Source organism: Martes martes (assembly GCF_963455335.1).
Source record: "Martes martes genome assembly, chromosome: 10".
In the NCBI taxonomy this organism is placed as follows: Eukaryota; Metazoa; Chordata; class Mammalia; order Carnivora; family Mustelidae; genus Martes; species Martes martes.
The window spans coordinates 47,623,381-47,639,747 of NC_137898.1; the positions used below are offsets into that span (position 1 = coordinate 47,623,381).

A 16,367-nucleotide genomic window follows, 5' to 3' on the forward strand; every position below is an offset into this window, starting at 1 on the left:
TCTGTACTCCAGTCTGTGTTGACTTGGTAAAGATCAGGGTTTCAGTAAAAAATACAGAAATACAGCAAGTTACCAGAATGCTTTAATTTCTCACTTTTTCGTTTTACTTATCCTTGTCTAAAATCAAAACAAAGCAGACGCTGAGGGGGTTTCTTTTTGACTTCTAAAGATTTCAAAAGATTATTTTAACATAAGTTACAGTAGCACTTTTCAGAATTTACATCAAGATGTTTACTTTGCACAATATACTTAATGAGTGTTGTGATTCTTCTCTGGACAGTTGTAACAAACATTTTTGTTGTATTTCTTCATTCCTAGCTTCTTTGCTGACAGTAGTTTTCTGTAATAATATGTGGAATAAAAAGTTGAACAAAACACAGGAAAAATGGAAGGCTAACAAAAAGTAAAAGAAATATACTAAATTATTTTCCACTAAGAAAGAGGAATGAACAAACAAAAATAAATTGTAGTTTTCAAAAAATTTGCCTCCAGGAGAGTAGAGCCAGCTATGGAACACAGAAATAACATTATAGTGATAGAGGAATTATGGTAGACCTGGCTTTTCCTTTTCAATTGTTGTACTTTCCATGCCTGTTGTGTTCTTTGGTTTATTTTCTTGTTTTTCATCTTAAGCTTTGAAGCTTAAAAAGGACTGAAAATATTTTTACTTCATTTGTCTAAATATATTTCATTTCATGCCAAGATGTTTCAAACTAAAGATTCATTTGAGGAGACACAGCCTCTTCAGCCTGATTTTCCTGTGACATTGACACCATCCATTCTGAGATGTCAGCAAATCTTTATCTTAAAGTATCAGTAATCTTAAGGATGTAAATCACAAATTTACCCCATGAGTAGCATCTGTATACGTATTTTCCTTTTATTGGCTCTTAAACCAGCATGTTTGGTTTGTGAGTGTGTTTTTCTTTTTTTGAAAAAACCTTTGCAGTTCACCTTTTAAGGGAGATAACTCCACCTGAAAGAGAGAAGGCGAGGAAGGTCCATCAATCTAACTCCCTGAAGTTCCCAGCACATTTGGAAGACTCAACATGTTGTCAGTGGAATGTCCTTTGCAAAGCCAGTTTGCTCTAAACAGACTAACCGAGGCAGAACATGCTCGAATCTGCCATTTTTAACATCAGTATTAAATGGGGGCTGTTCGCCTGAATTGAAAACAGTTTGTGGGGAGGGTCTTTGCCTTTTGGGGGAATTATTAATAGTTGCTCAATCCATGAAATATAAGATGTATCCATTTTATCCTCTCTGACAAGGCAGTTTTTTCCCTTCCAGATGAGGCCTTGTAGGCATCATAGCAAAGTCCTCTATTTTGCCTGCTTGATAATGATGTGATATTGCCATCTTCTTTTGGTTCTCTTATTTGAAGAAAGGGGGGCAGAGCCTATTGCAATAAGTTTGTATATGATATATCTTTCAGAAGGAGATTCTTCCTATGGATTGGGTTACCTGATTATTAAAGCTTTTTTCGTTTCAACTTAAGTAGACATTTGCTTATACATTAACTGTACTGAATTATCCTGTCATGTTGGCTAGTCATCCTTTCGCATCACTGCATCCATTATTTGGGCTTTTAGGGTTGTCAGGCCCCTTTGATGATCATGATGATTTTAAGTTCTTCTCCAAGTACTTTGATTTTAATAAGAAAGTATTTTTGTCTTTTTGTTTCCAGTTATTTATAGCACAAAATTATATAGATTTTTCAAGTACATTGAAAACAGAGATGTGGCCAAATCAGTTTTGAAGGAGAGGGGTCTTAAGAAGATTAGATTGGGAATAGAAGGTAAGACATTTCCATTATTTTTCTATTATTTTTTTTAAAAAGGTTAAAAATCAAATCCCATTTAGAATACAATTTGAGAAGTACATACTTTGTGAAAACTCAGATGACTGAATGAATGCTCACTCACACAGTAGACCTATACATAACAAAAATTAACTTTCTTTATCTGAAAAGATAGAAAGCCATTAGAAATTATTATTTATTCCATAAGATTCCCTAACAATAGGGAGAAGTGAGTTTGTCTTTTCTGCTATAGGTCATCACCTGATGCCTTTTCTGCCCAAACCCACATAGTGTGTTTGGGTACATGTGTATACATTCCCGTAAGACTGGCAGGGATCTTTGCCCATTAGTGATCATTGGTGTTCCTCAAAGCCCAACAGAACTAAATACTCTCTGAAAATGCATGTAAAAGCATATTAGTAGTTTACAGGTTCTTAAGGTAGAAGAAACTTACTTTCAAATTAAATACAGATTTCAAACGTAATTTCGTCTTGTTAAATGCATTCATTTTTAGATTGCTTTTACTTTGCGATTTACATGATTTTTCCAGATGCTGTGTCAGATACTTCTTTTATTTTAAAGTGCCCTTACTAAGAACAAAGTATCCCCCTTGGCATAATGTGGCATAGTGTAAAGACAAAAGGTTCTGGAGCCACATTACCTGCATTCACATCCTATGACTGAATAACTATGAACTTCACCATGGCACATAACTTCTCTGTGCTTCTGTTTCCTCATCTAAAATGGGAGCATTAATAAGTACTTTATAGGGTTATGATGATGACAGATTGAATACACGAAAAACACTTAAAATAGGGGCGCCTGGGTGGCTCAGTGGGTTAAGCCTCTGCCTTTGGCTCAGGTCATGATCCCGGGGTCCTGGAATCGAGCCCTGCATTGGGCTCTCTGCTCAGCGGGAGCCTGCTTCTCCCTCTCCCACTCCCCCTGCTTGTCTCCCTCTCTGTAAAATAAATCAATAAAGTCTTAAAAAAAAAAAAAACCCACTTAAAACAGTATATGTTTGTGATGCTGATATTGAAGATAATGGGGTTGATCAATAACTAGCTGAGCTGCTGGAGATCTCAGTAATGGGCTGCTGAGACACAGGAGAAAGAATGACCAGAAATAGGAGCTTGGCAGGAAGGCGAGAAGACTTTAGGCTTAAAAACATAGTGGCATTGTTGACACATTGCTTCACCAGTGTGTGTTGTCTTCTGTCGTTTTGTAAATAGGAGGATTTAGCTGTTTGATTTCAGAGCTAGAGAGAAGGCGCCTGGAATCTCCTAATCAAATTAGGAGCATGAGAAAGGCGTCTCTCAGGCTGAGATACTTGAGCTGAAGCTTGATGACAAGTAGGTTGGAACCAGATTGTAAAAAAGCCTTAGGTATTATGCTATGGACTTTGGACTTGCCCTCAAAGGATGAGGAAACCATTGGTAGTTTTTAAGGGAGGATGTAATACGATTGATTACATTTGTATGGGAGTAGTGATTCTGGTGGAGGGTAAACTGGATTATGATGAGGTGGGAATTTTAAAGACTAATAGTCTAAGAGGAATCAAGGACAAGGTAATAGAGCCCGAGACCTTTCTGAACTCCAGTGCTGTCCTTTAGATGGTAATTGACTGGAATTGTGAAACAAAGACATTCTACAGAGGGTCTTTAAAACGTTTTTAGCCCTGCTTGCCCCTGAGCTCCCTTACCTGAGCCACATATATATAGGTCTTTCTAGTTTTTTCTGATTCTAAGGCAGTCTGTAGCCCATGAGCCAAATCTAGCCCATTGCCTGATTCCCTCCCCTGCCCATTGCCTGTTTTTTTTGTAAATAAACTTTTACTGGAACATAGACATGCTCACTCATTTACATATTTCTGTGGCTGATTTCACTTTACAGTGGCATAGTGGAGTAGTTGCAAGAGAAGCTGAAAATGACCCTGAAATATTTATTATCTGGTCCTTTACAGAAAATGTTTGCCAATCCCTGGCCTAAATTAGCAATTCTTGCTAGTAGGAGGGAGGAAAGGGACTTAACAATATTTTCTAAGGAGTATGTGTTTTTGGAAAAATTGCTGTACTGGTAAATGACTGAAACTTTTCCCAAACTAGAATTGTCTTCAGTAATTGTCAGTTTTCAGTAATTATCCAAGAGGAGGAAGGTATAATTAACCAGGGGAAGCACCTTTGGATGAGCTGGATGCCAAGCTGGATGAACTGCTTGGTTTTGGGGAGTAGTGTTAAAATAATGGCTTTGTTGACCTAGGTGCAGAAGTATACCTAGAACCAGTGTAGCTGGAGAACTGTATAGCTTGCTATCTTCTTAAGGGGGGAAAAAAAAAAAGAAAACGAAAAAGAAAAAAACCCATGGCAATACAAAGATGAGATTTAGGTTTAAGGAAATTAGAAGGCTAATGTGGCAATAAATTGCAGGCCTTGAGGCCAGATAATCCTGTGAAAGGAAGGGTTCAGTAATATTAAGGATACACAGAGCCCAAGATGCACAGACTACATACCATTGTCTTCAGGACCTATCCCCTCCATGTTTTTACTTCAAAAATATTTTTCTGGTGGTTGATGTATTGAGTGGCTGAGAGGATGAAGAAAGCTTATGTGAATTGCAGCAGTAGGATTTCTGTGTTTGGTTCTTGAACTGATGACTGAGGAGACGGAATATTGGTTTCCTTTCTTTGTTTTAATTTGTTTGTTCGGGAACTACAGCCAAAAAGCCCTCTTTGGGCTAACTTGGGTGAGAGGTGTGCGGGACTGTGTGTACATGCTTGTGTGTGTATGTATGTATCCTCAGGTTTTAAAACTTTTCTCTCCTCCAGGTTATCCTACCTACAAAGAAAAAGTAAAGAAAAGGCCTGGGGGCCGCCCAGAAGTGATTTACAACTATGTCCAAAGACCCTTTATTCGAATGTCTTGGGAGAAGGAAGAAGGAAAGAGTCGGCACGTAGACTTTCAGTGCGTAAAGAGTAAATCTATCACCAATCTCGCAGCCGCTGCCGCAGACATTCCGCAGGACCAGCTGGTAGTCATGCACCCGACTCCGCAAGTGGATGAGCTGGATATTCTCCCTATTCATCCCCCTTCTGGCAACAATGACCTCGATCCTGATGCGCAGAATCCAATGCTGTGAGGCTGATGTTCCTTGAAACCATAGCATGCTACTCTTCATGGTGACGCTGCACTCTCCACATTCTGCACTGCAGGGCCGCTCTCTTCATCGTGAGATGCACATGACGGTGTTTAGGATATTGCAGTGTAGGCTTTTTTAAAGACCAAAGGTAGCTGAATGGTTTTTTAAATGAGTACAACTCTAGCATCCTGAGGTTCCAGTTATATAAATGTATTTGTTTACCAGTAGGTTTGTGAAATTGGTTCTTTGTATGGGGGACAGTCCTTTTTCACACATCTAGATATTTTCAGAAGTGGTGAAAATTGGCAGCTGGGGTATTTTCAGTTTAGATTGATATTCATTACACCCCAGATAAAATGTAGAATATTCTATAGTTGCACTTTATAAATGGTGGTTAAATGGAACTGTTCAAGCCATTTTTATAGTTGTGATGCACAATATAACTGAAATAAGTGCTTCTATCAAAGTATTCCTTCAGTAAAATGTGTAGAGTTGCTGCCCATGATGGGCAAAAAAGGAGTATTTATCATTGGGCTTATCTGAATGATTTGGAGGAGATCCAATGCCCATATCTTATTTCTCGCCAGTGCCGTTTTTGCCCTTTTAGAGTGAGTCACATGCAGGAAGTGTGAACATCAGAGGTGGTTTATTATCCAGTCTGCCTTACCCTTAATCTGTTCAGATATTTATTTACTAATTTTTTTTTCTTAAGAGTTATGGGATAGGAAAATGAAGTGTTTGCTCTTCATTTACTAAATGATTGTAAACTCGAGTTTTTCATCAAAATAAAATTCCATTGTTTTAATGTTTCTGATCAACTTCATACCCACCTTGGCCAGATTCTTAGTCTCATAATTAGCAGATTTCCTGTCTTTTTGGTATTCATATAACTAGAAACTACCTAGTAGCTCCTGGAACTCCCACTTTGGTTTGTGTGTGATGAAGCACTTAGATTCCCCCCCCCCCAATCCACAGTAATGTTTGACTGAAAAAAGAAAGGGTGAAACAACTTTACTAGGTTATAGGATAACCTTAAGTTTCAGAACCAATTTCTGACACTGGTTCAGTGTTTTGTCCATTATACTGTACTGTTCTTCTTGGCAAACTATTTGTGCAAATGCTTTTTAAAAAGAATACTCTGTGGCCCAACTCAAGAAGGAAGTGGTAGTACTTAGGTGCTTTGGGTCACACACTTAATGTGTGAACCACACTACTGGGAGCGGAGAGGAGCTGTAGGAAAGAAGTCCATTTGTTACACCTAATCTTGAATTTCATAGAATTTGAAATTTGTGTTTAAGCAGTAACATCACTATGCTCACGTAAAGTTGCAATAATTTGGAGATTAACGATTTTAACAGCGCAGCTAGCTACTAACAGGGAAATTATGTAAGTCCTGGAACGGTTATCGAAGCCCAGAAAGGCACTGTAAATGTTATTGTCATGGATTGTCCTGAAACAGCCACGGCAGAAAACGGATCCAGCCCTGCAGCACATAGGATTTTAACAGTATTTATAGAACAAGGGAAACATTTATTAAAAATATTTAACTGTCTAATACATTATACTTTAACCCATATTTATAGGAAAGGATTCTTACAAGGAAGAATAAACGGCTTTATGATACAATTAGTATAAGAAATATCCACATGGGGGACTTCTTTGTAGTGTAAAAACACCATACATCTGAAATGACCATTTGCATATAAAAGCTACCAATGATGCTTCTGTGCACGATGATTAAAAAATTCAACACAAACAGAATCCAAAATATACAATTAATGCAAGCTATCCACAGCTAGCCCAATAATCAATGATGAGGAAACACTGGAGCAAGCTTAGTTCCACTTTGTCTGAAGTTACACTAGTAAGATTGACTTGTATCAATGGCTCTGAGATGGCTTTTATGAGGACAGTACATAAAAGCTGTTCTCTTTTTATCCAGTAAGCTTCACAGACTGTAAAACTCCACCAGTAATGCACTTTGATACTGTAGCTGTTGCCAAAGCAACATGTAGTGTTTACAGTGGCCACGGCAAGTCACTAAAGTCAACAGGACCACCCAGCCCAGCATCTGCTTCCAAGAGACTCATTATGACAGCCATTGCTGCTTCATCATTACTGGGACTACTTGAGCCTTGGTCGTTTTCTATCATGTCTATGCCTATGTGAGGGTTCTCACCTGGAGGAGGAGATAAAGACCGGTCAGTCGTAATACCAAAGCATGTTTAACTTTAGTAAGCAGTTCCTAAGCACACTTTTAATGAGAACATTGTACTTAATAGGAAGGTGGGAATGGCGATAGAGACTGCTTTTGAGGCTGCATTGCCATAATATATTTTCTTAACTTCAGTGTGATTCAGAGAGAAGAACCAACTTTCTACAAAGAGCTTAAAATGCAATAAAGATTAAAAGCATTTGAGTTGACCTCATTTTAATATTCTGACATAACCAGTTACAAGAGGGAGATACAGGAAGGTAGGGATTTGGGGGGGGGGGGAATCCAGAAAGAGAAAAAGATGGGTGAGAGGAGAGAAGCAAACTCTTTACCACTTTTAACACCCACTGAAATACTTCTTGAGCATCCTTCCAGGCTTTATTTCTGAACCGTCATCAGCCTCCCAGTGAAGAGCTGATGGGCCACATGGGGGAAAGGCTGTATGGATCTAGGCTGCGGGAGTCTCCTTTCGAGCTCCGGGGGTAAGCCTGGAGCCTCCCCTCCCCCAGAACTCAACCATTAAACTCAACTTTGAAGTAAAGATTTAAACCAATTTTAAACCTTTAAACTTAGTTTTTATCAAATTTATCTAGAACTAGTTTATTCTAAAACTGACTTTATGCCAGATGTTGTAAAAATTCATTGTATTGGAAAGGAGTAATAATGCTACTTACCAAGAATAGAGGAACTATCAGAATATGGATAGCCCGGGTTTTCCTGAGCCTGCCCTGGTAGTAGGCCACTGGAAGGAATGTCTGGAGTCCCTCCATTTAAAATCTACAAGCAAAAGTGAAGTTTTCATATCAGCAACAGTTTCAATCAGTACTGTACTCAAAATCATCAAGAAAATGAAGCATGTTGAAAAGAGAAAGGCAGGGGAAGTGTTCAGTTTCCTATTGGATGATTTCAAACAAGAAACTGGAATGGTCACAGTAATAAAAATCTCTTTCCAAGGTATTTTCTCTGTATAATTCAGCCCACACAGGCAATTTATATTTTTTAGAGATTTTATTTGAAAGAGAATGAGAGAGAGAACATGAGAGGGGGAAGGGCAGAGGGAGAAGCAGACTCCCTACTGAGCAGAGAAGCCCCATGCCTGGACTCCAGAATCATGACCTGCGCAGTTGCTTAACCAACTGAGCCTCCCAACAAACAGGCACTTTAAAAGGCTGAATGAAGGAGCGCCTGGGTGGCTCAGTGGGTTAAGGCCTCTGCCTTCGGCTCGGGTCATGGTCCCGGGGTCCTGGGATCGAGCCCCGCATTGGGCTCTCTGCTCTGCAGGGAGGCGGCTTCCCTTCCTCTCTCTCTGCCTACTTGTGGTCTCTGTCAAACAAATAAAAATCTTTAAAAATAAAATCTTTAGGGGCACCTGGGGGGCTCAGTGGGTTGAAGCCTCTGCCTTCCGCTCAGGTCATGATCCCAGGGTCCTGGGATCAAGCCCCGCATCCGGCTCTCTGCTCAGCAGGGAGCCTGCTTCCCTTCCTCTCTCTCTCTCTCTGCCCACCTCTCTGCCTGCTTGTGATCTCTGCCTGTCAAATAAATCTTTAAAAAATAAAAAATTAAAAAAATAAAAAATAAAAATAAAATCTTAAAAAAAAAAAAGGCTGAATGAAATCCCTAGAGCAGTCCATCACCTTGATCACCTTATTCACATGATTAAGGTCAAGGACGACCTTGATGAGCGGATTAGAGTTCAGAAGAGGCCGTGATTTCAGGTCTTGCCAGTAGGTGGCATTACAAATTTATTTTCAGTCTAGCTTTTTGGTAGAGAAACCCTTGTTAACATGAATAGCATTTTAATGAAAAATACTTCTCTAAAACAGCAAAAAAAAACTTTTTTTTTTTTTTTTTTTTTTTTTTTTTTTTTTTTTTACAAATCAAATGTCTGCCTTAGTAGGATTTAACAGAATTCTTATTTTTTTCAGTCCGTTTAGATGTTTGTTGAAGTATAGGAAGGAAGGAAATCAGGTATGTAGCTGGGAAAGGGAGGTCCTTTTTAATAGCCTTTTCAAACAGCTTTGGTATTCTTTGATATTACATCAAAAGTCAACAAGTGGAAGTTTCTTAAAGATTAGGTGCAATGTGGAATCTGAAACCATATCAATGAAATTCTTGTACTCTATTATATAAAAATCCATTGGTATACCTTTGCATGATTTTGAAGTCTCTTGTATTGGTCATTTGGAAAACACTTGCTAAGTTAGGCAAAACTAAATGTTGACACATTTCATTATACCTCAAAACATCTCCATTGTTAAAAGGTTTTCCTGATTATGAGGTAATAGTGCGTTTTGGGAAGCTGCTGAGTTCAAAGCAGCAGATACAAGTTTTCCAAAAATTCTAATTTTTGCTTGAAAGCTAAACTTTTATCTCGGGCAGCAAATACTGTCTGTCAGTTGTCTTCCTTAAACTCACCAGTTTATTCATCTTCAAGAAAATGTATGCTAAATACCCAAGTCTGAACAACCACAGCCTGCAATAGTAAAAATAGTGTCCTTTGACAAAAGCCGTTCATTTAGCTCCTAACTTAGCCACGCAAGTGCTTTTCCTTGAGATGACCATTGTACTCCAGGATACAGCACAAGTGCTCTAACACATACTTCCCATTTTGTAGCAGCGTTAAAGATTTATGCAAGGATTTTATAAACTATTTCTCCTGCTTATTAAGGATATCCTTAAATGAAACTGGCTTGAAATTTTTTCTTACTGTGAGTATATGGTGGTGAAGAATACGCTGACTCCTAGCACAGGTTCGTGCCACTGCCATGATCTTTGGAAAAGCACCACCGGTTTTACCCAGCGCCGCTTTTTGCACTATCAGTTCATGAATCAACACAGTGAGGAGGAAAAAAAGTTTTAGATTATCAAAGTAATCTTGACCTTACAGATCCGTGGAAGGATCTTGCCTCCCTCAATACCAGGGAACTGCTGCTTTAACTGAACTTGCCGTATTGCCCCTGGATGTCCAGACTCCTGGAACCTAGGCGGTTCATCTAGAGCCTCACTTTTTTGCTTGACCCCGAATGAAATAATGGGCAAGCTAAATGGCTCATTTTTGGGCCTGCCCCATTTAAAAATGATTGGGAAGGGCTGGAAGCATGGGGCCAACTTTACTCTCATGGCATTGGTACAATGCTGCTGTCATTTCTCACTCCCATCTTGTTTAATTAGGCTGTTCTTACAAGTACTGTTGCTGAGGTCAGAATGTATTGAGAATTTCTTTTCTCAGACCCATTTTTATAAGCCCAAAGAAAAAAATTTTCCCATAAGAGCCTCAAAAATACTTGGGGCTTTGTGATGTAGAGTACAGTATTAGATCTCTAAAGCTGTTGGTGTAGAAAGAATCAAAAGTCAAGACATCTGACTTTAAGTTTGGGGCTATGCTTGTTAAATGATTAGCCCAGCATTTAATATTTGGGATCTTATATTTTCTCACCTATGAAGTTGAGAGGCTAAGATGAGAAAATGTACACAGAAGTTCCCTCAGTAATATTTAAGCACTATACTGGAGTGATAACCTTTCAAAACAGTAGTGGGATTCTTGTTAATACCAGGAAGTCAAGTGCCTAAAAGTTGAACTGAGAAGCAGAGAAGGGGAGACCACTCCAAGGAGACAGTGGATCCAATATGGAGGAAGGACCTAGGGATGTAACAGGAGAACAGGCCTAAGAGAAAAACCTGTGAATAGGGATTGGGGATGTACCAAGCCTAGGCTTTATCTGTTGGTGCTATCTTTTGAGTCATTACCGAAAGCCAAGCACTTTCACATATATTACCTCATACCGGGACTTAATATTCAAAGACGCTGAGCATCCTAAGCTACGGGGGCCCTGCTATAAAACAAAACTAGGGCTAAATAATTATACAGGGTCATGCAGCTAGCACATGGCAAGGCCAGGCTTCAAGCCCAGGTCTATCTTGCACTGATCACTCTTACCCATTAATTTTATTGACTTTGAAACTTTGGTGGGGGCTGGAATCAAAGCTTATTTTCAAATATAAATTTTTACAGAAGGTTCATATATAAAATAGAGCCACCTTGGTAGAAGCAAGAGTCCTGACCTTACCCAGGTTAAGAAGGACCTTAGTCTAAGAGTCATCAACCTTACCTTCTTGCCTCCTGGAGAAGAGGCATCAGGGGGAGGTGTACTTGTGATATTTAATGGGCTGGAGCCACAACTGGAAGGTGATGACCCTCTTATTCTGTCAGAGAAGAGAAGAGTTAGTTATATTGTCTTTCCTTTTCTTCTGTGGGGTGTGAGGGGTGGGGGCTAAGAAAAAGGATGAAGAACTAGAATAGAGATTGGCAAACTTTTGCTCTAAGGGGCCAAATAGTAACGACCTAGGCTCTGTAGGCCATATGGTCTTGATCCCAACTACTCAACTCTGCCACGGTAGCTTGAAAGCACCCACAGACAACATGGAAATGAATGGGTGTAACTGTGTTTCAGTAAAACCATGTTTACAATAACAGGCGAGAGGCCCTATTTATCCCACAGGCACCTGATCTAGAATGCAATACCTGGAGTCCAGCATCTCGCTGACAAAGTCCTTGGTTTAGGCTTTGGATTTCAGGTTGCTGAGTTTCAACTAAGTGGCCAGTTTCATTTCTCATAGATTACAGATCTCAGAGTTGGAGGGGACTTTAGAAGTTCAACCTCTATCTTTGATACCATGAACTAGAAACCACAGCAAGCAATTTATCCTCTTCCCTACAGATATTTTTTAGCTAGTGAATACTCTTAGGAAATGGAAGGTGCTAGGGTGGCTCAGCTACACCTAGAAAGTAGCCCTGCTTTCTAGTAGTAGTAGCAATAGTACTACTACCAGCAGTTGTAGTACTAGTAGTAGTAGTAGCAGTAGTAGTAATAGGGCAGCTGTCCCAACCACCTTCAAAAGCAACAGGTGATTAAAAAAAAATGGGCCCAGGCCCTCTCAGCTGTAGGTTTCTCAGTATAGGAGATTAACGGAGACAAAGTCTTAGAACTGTACACCCACACACATGCTCGTCAGGCTGAAGGAACTGAGGAAAGGAAGGCACGGCCTGGTGGTGAAGCTGGAGTATGGTGGCAGCTGTGTGACCACCAGGCCCTTAGCTTCTACAGGGACGAATGCCGCTTCCGGGTTACCCAGGCATCCCACTCTCAACTGCTCAGCGGTCCTCTGGCTGTTGGCCTGTGCTGCCTGGTTCTGTAGACTGGGGAATGAATACGCTTTTTCTCTCCTGGATCATAAGCTCCTCAAAGGCAGGATACAACTAGAAGCCACGCACACTCAGCACACACAGATGGGTACTGATCGCTTACTCAACAACTGCTGAATGTCTCCCATCTTCCTTTACTTAGGTCTTTGAAACCACTATTTTCCCGGGCTCCCCATTTTGGGATTGCCTTTTCATTGTTACCTCATCTTCTAGTCCTTAAATTACGGGTTTTTCTTTGGGACAGTATCATCACTGAGGGATGGGCCCTCCTTCCTGGGTTATTAAGCATGTTCCCCTTCATTTCCTATTCCAATCCAACTTCCATAATGCTTATTAGCACATTTTGGACAGCTGCTCAGCATCCTGCAATGAATGGGGTCTTAAAATTTTTTTCATATCTAAACCTCTTAAAATTTCTTTTCCCCTATCTAAACTCGGCAGCATTATTTATGAGGATTCTTAGCAATCTCCCCTCCTTGCTTCAGCTCATGCACTCGCCCTTTTTTCTATTATCATAAAGAAAATAGGTTTCTCAAAGATGTAAGACCCTTGAGGTCAAGGGCTGTTTTACACTGTTCTTGGATGGTTTCAAGCAAGGCAGAGTATGTATATAGTGGCCAGTAAGAATCTGATTATCACTGCACACTGCCCTGACATCTTCCTGAAGATGGGGTCACATCCACCATTCCCACAGGGTTGGAACAGAACTGTCCTGCCCACTGGGATAAGAGCACCTCCGGCCAACTAGAAAACAAGACCAGCTTTCAGTTCTCCTGGAGAATCAATCCAGTGGCAGCAGGGAATAATTTTTCCCTTTTCTTATTTTGTTCCATTAAGTGTGCATTCCTAAGGACCTGGTTACTACCCTCTCTGTTCTCCAAATTCAGATGAATGTATAACTGCTTCCCTCTTAATCGCCACTCTTAAGGACTCAGATTTAATTAAAAATTTTTGAGCACTCACCGTATGTCAGTTTCTGTTCTAGGAACGCTCCTGAGACCTCTCACACTCCTAAGCAATCCTTGGGAGATAGTTATTACCTGCCTTTTATGGCTTGGCTTAACAGAGACCAGGAAGTTAAGTGAATCTCCAGCACAGCCAAGTAAAGGCCCAGAGCTCAAACCCAAGTACACAACTTCCCCTCTTTTTCATATGGAGAAGCAGCCCTCTGTCTCTACTGCTAAAGCTAGGCAGCGTTTTGACTAGAAGGAACTAATGTTTTGTTACGGCCCAGATCTCTGACCCTCGCTGCTCCTGCGGTCCTGTGTTGCTAGTGTCCATCCATCCTCATTAATCCCTTGAGTCATAATACAAAGTCATTAGAAAATTGAGTCTCCCAAAGATATTCCCTTTGACTCTGGCCTGTTTGGGTTTCACGCTTTCTTTAAGGCAAGATTTCTTAACCTCCACACGACTGACATTTTGGACTAGAAAGTTCTTTGTTGGGGGCCAGAGAGATGGGAAGGAGGCTGCCCTCTGTACTACATGATGTTTAGCAAGCGGCATCCCTGGTCTCTATCCAGTGGATGGTCTAACAACCAAAAATGTCTCCAGATATTACAAAACATCCTTTGGGGGTAAAATGCCCTGGGTTGAGAACCATTGGTTTAAGAGAGCAACCAGAAGGTGTTACTTGCCTGTGGATCTCCATGATTTCTTCAGCAATCATTCGACCTATTTTGCCTGCCCCAGCCCTGGTTCCCCCTGGAATCCCTGGAACAGTGGGGTGGGTCCTCTTTGGGCCACCTACAACAAAGGAATCTGAGAGTGGGAAAGGGGAACCGAGGAAGAAATACTAGTATGAGTTAAAACCCGCTCGTCTTATGTTCCACCTGAAGTTCAACCTCAGGCTTCTGCCCTAAGTGGTAAGAGAGCCGCAGCTTGTCAGGAAAAGACATTCCAGCAGAGGGCTCAAGTCTGTGTCCGGGATCAGAGGCCAGAGCAAATCATCTAATCCCCCCTCCCACACTCAACATCTGTGGACTGACCACCACTGTATGCAAGCCAGGGTCACAGAGATAAGCCAGCAGCTCTGCCCTCAAGGAGCTCACAGTCTAGCAGGAAGACAAAGAAGATGAACGATGGCTGGAACGAAGCGTGGGAAGTTGGGACAGGTAAGCCCAAGGCACCCAGCTCCTCCAGGGCCAGGTGCAGCTTCCTGGGAAAGTTTAACTCTGAGCTGAGTCCTGAGAGAGGAGAAATTAGCTTGGCAGAGAGGTGAGGAGGGGAAGGCATTCCATCCACAGCCACCAATATATGCAAGAGCCCTGAGCGAGGACGAAACCTGGGACACTACTCCAAGAAATTCCCCATGAATGATGGTGGAGTGATAGATGAAAACAGGAGGAGCTACCAATCCAATCACGAAAGGTCTTGGATGCTACACTAATGGGTTTGGACGGGATCCCAAGGATAAGAGGTGCCAAAGCACTTCCCACAGAAAAGGCACTTAGACTGGCTTACTAGAAAGTCCACTGCATGGAGAATGAACGACACTGGAGGAAGGGGGTTCGGTGGGGGAGTGAGACTAGGATTAGAAAATTCTCTGCAATGATCCAGGCGACATGTGGGAGGGAGATAGAGAAGTCTAAGAGGTAGAAGGGGCAGGATTTTGTGTTCAGATAGAAGGAGCGAGGAGGAGGAGTCAAGGTTTCTGGCTTAAGCAACCACAGGAGGGAGTGCAGAGAACTGGTTTGGAGATGCTGAATTTCAGGTGATTTTGAGACTCCAGGAACTCTGTCTAGGAGGCAGTTGGAGAAACAGACCTAGAGTTCTGGAGACAGAGAGCCCAGATACAGGAGAGTCACTGGTAGAGACGCGGGGACTGAAGGAAGCCATGCGAGCAGAGGTGGTCCCATGGAAGGATGAGTCAAGTGCAGAGAGCAGGGGCTGGGGGCAAGCTGGGAGAGAGCCCCACTCGGAATGGCACAAACCCCGGTGCTGAGAGACCCCCTCCTCCCACCACAGGAGCCAGTGACAGTCTCCAAAAGGCACCACATTGCAATCACTGGGCAATAGGGAGGGGAGCCCGAGAGGAGCAGGGAGTTTGCTGTTTCAAGGGCTTCCAGGGTCCAGGCAGCCTCAGGAAAAGCAAAAATGAGCTCTCCGTATTCCAGGCCCAGCAAAGAATGTGAGAGGACAACATCCTTAGTGCTCATCCCCTGAGGTCTCCTTTCTTGTATGGGGGCTTGGGACACCAACTACTTGGGGAGAGGGGACACTGGCCACAAGCAGCAGCTCACGGGTAAGCCCCGATGCTGCTGAGGTCCATAGTTACCTTCTCCAGAGGGCAGCATGCTGTCCATGCTGTGGGGGGACGCTGTGAGCTGCGGGAAGGTTGGGTCCCCGCCTTCCAGGACGTTGGCTCTGTGAACATCCCAGCAATAAGGAAACATGAGTCAGGCCTGCTCAGAACCATGCACCTTTCACCTTGGCCAAGGTGTCCGGTGTCCACTCTGGACGTGGACAGGCCAGAAAATGAAGTGTCTGTCTGAGTGGCTCAGCAGGTCTCCTCGCTGTTTGAGAACATGATGGACAGCATCCCGGCCTTTGGCCTCACTGCCTGTCTGGGCCTTCCTGGTCTGTATGGGGCACAGCCCAGCAGTGAAGGTGACTGCGGCCACCCACGGCCATCGCTACAAGGCCGCCTCTCCCTCCAGCCGGCAGGGGCACCTTGCCTGGGCCCCTCACTCACTCAGCTCTAGCCCCAGGTGGGGGTCTGGCCACAGTGGGGGAGGAGACGTGATGCGGAATAGTTCTTGCCAAAGAGCAGGTCCTTCCCTTCTCACCTAGCAGGTAGCAGCCTCTGAGGCAGGCCTGGCAGGCATGGATGCCCAGCCACCCTCAGCCAGGGCTAGTCTGAACGGGCACCTGTGTGAGCCTTCCGCGACCGTCAACCCTTCCCTCCACGGCAGTACCAGGGGCGCCCAGGGTGCAGGGCCTCCGGGAATCAAAAGCTAAGTGCTGCATTGGGAAGGAGACAGTGTGATCTCCCGGAGTAACTCCACAAGCCA

General features: G+C 42.5%; 2 protein-coding genes across 6 annotated transcripts in view; one reads left to right on the top strand and one right to left on the bottom strand.

The window, feature by feature from the left end:
- The window catches only part of BTBD10 (BTB domain containing 10), a 72,749-nt gene extending 66,367 nt beyond the window's left edge, over nucleotides 1–6,382 (top strand). For 2 of the 3 annotated variants that reach the window (XM_080817796.1, XM_080817794.1), the window contains 2 exons: nucleotides 1,688–1,798; nucleotides 4,626–6,382. In XM_080817796.1, the coding sequence (XP_080673922.1) occupies nucleotides 1,688–1,798; nucleotides 4,626–4,936 (422 nt within the window). In that variant the 3' untranslated portion in view covers nucleotides 4,937–6,382. Of the gene's footprint in view, nucleotides 1–949; nucleotides 1,055–1,687; nucleotides 1,799–4,625 lie in introns of all 3 variants that reach the window. The other variant, XM_080817795.1, reaches the window with a different exon arrangement.
- Nucleotides 5,654–16,367, bottom strand: part of BMAL1 (basic helix-loop-helix ARNT like 1) — a gene marked incomplete at its 5' end in the record, with an annotated part of 99,110 nt that continues 88,396 nt past the window's right edge. For all 3 annotated transcript variants that reach the window (XM_080817792.1, XM_080817791.1, XM_080817793.1), the window contains 5 exons: nucleotides 5,654–7,115; nucleotides 7,826–7,928; nucleotides 11,261–11,354; nucleotides 13,992–14,100; nucleotides 15,632–15,720. In XM_080817792.1, the coding sequence (XP_080673918.1) occupies nucleotides 6,955–7,115; nucleotides 7,826–7,928; nucleotides 11,261–11,354; nucleotides 13,992–14,100; nucleotides 15,632–15,720 (556 nt within the window). In that variant the 3' untranslated portion in view covers nucleotides 5,654–6,954. The remainder of the gene's footprint in view (nucleotides 7,116–7,825; nucleotides 7,929–11,260; nucleotides 11,355–13,991; nucleotides 14,101–15,631; nucleotides 15,721–16,367) is intronic.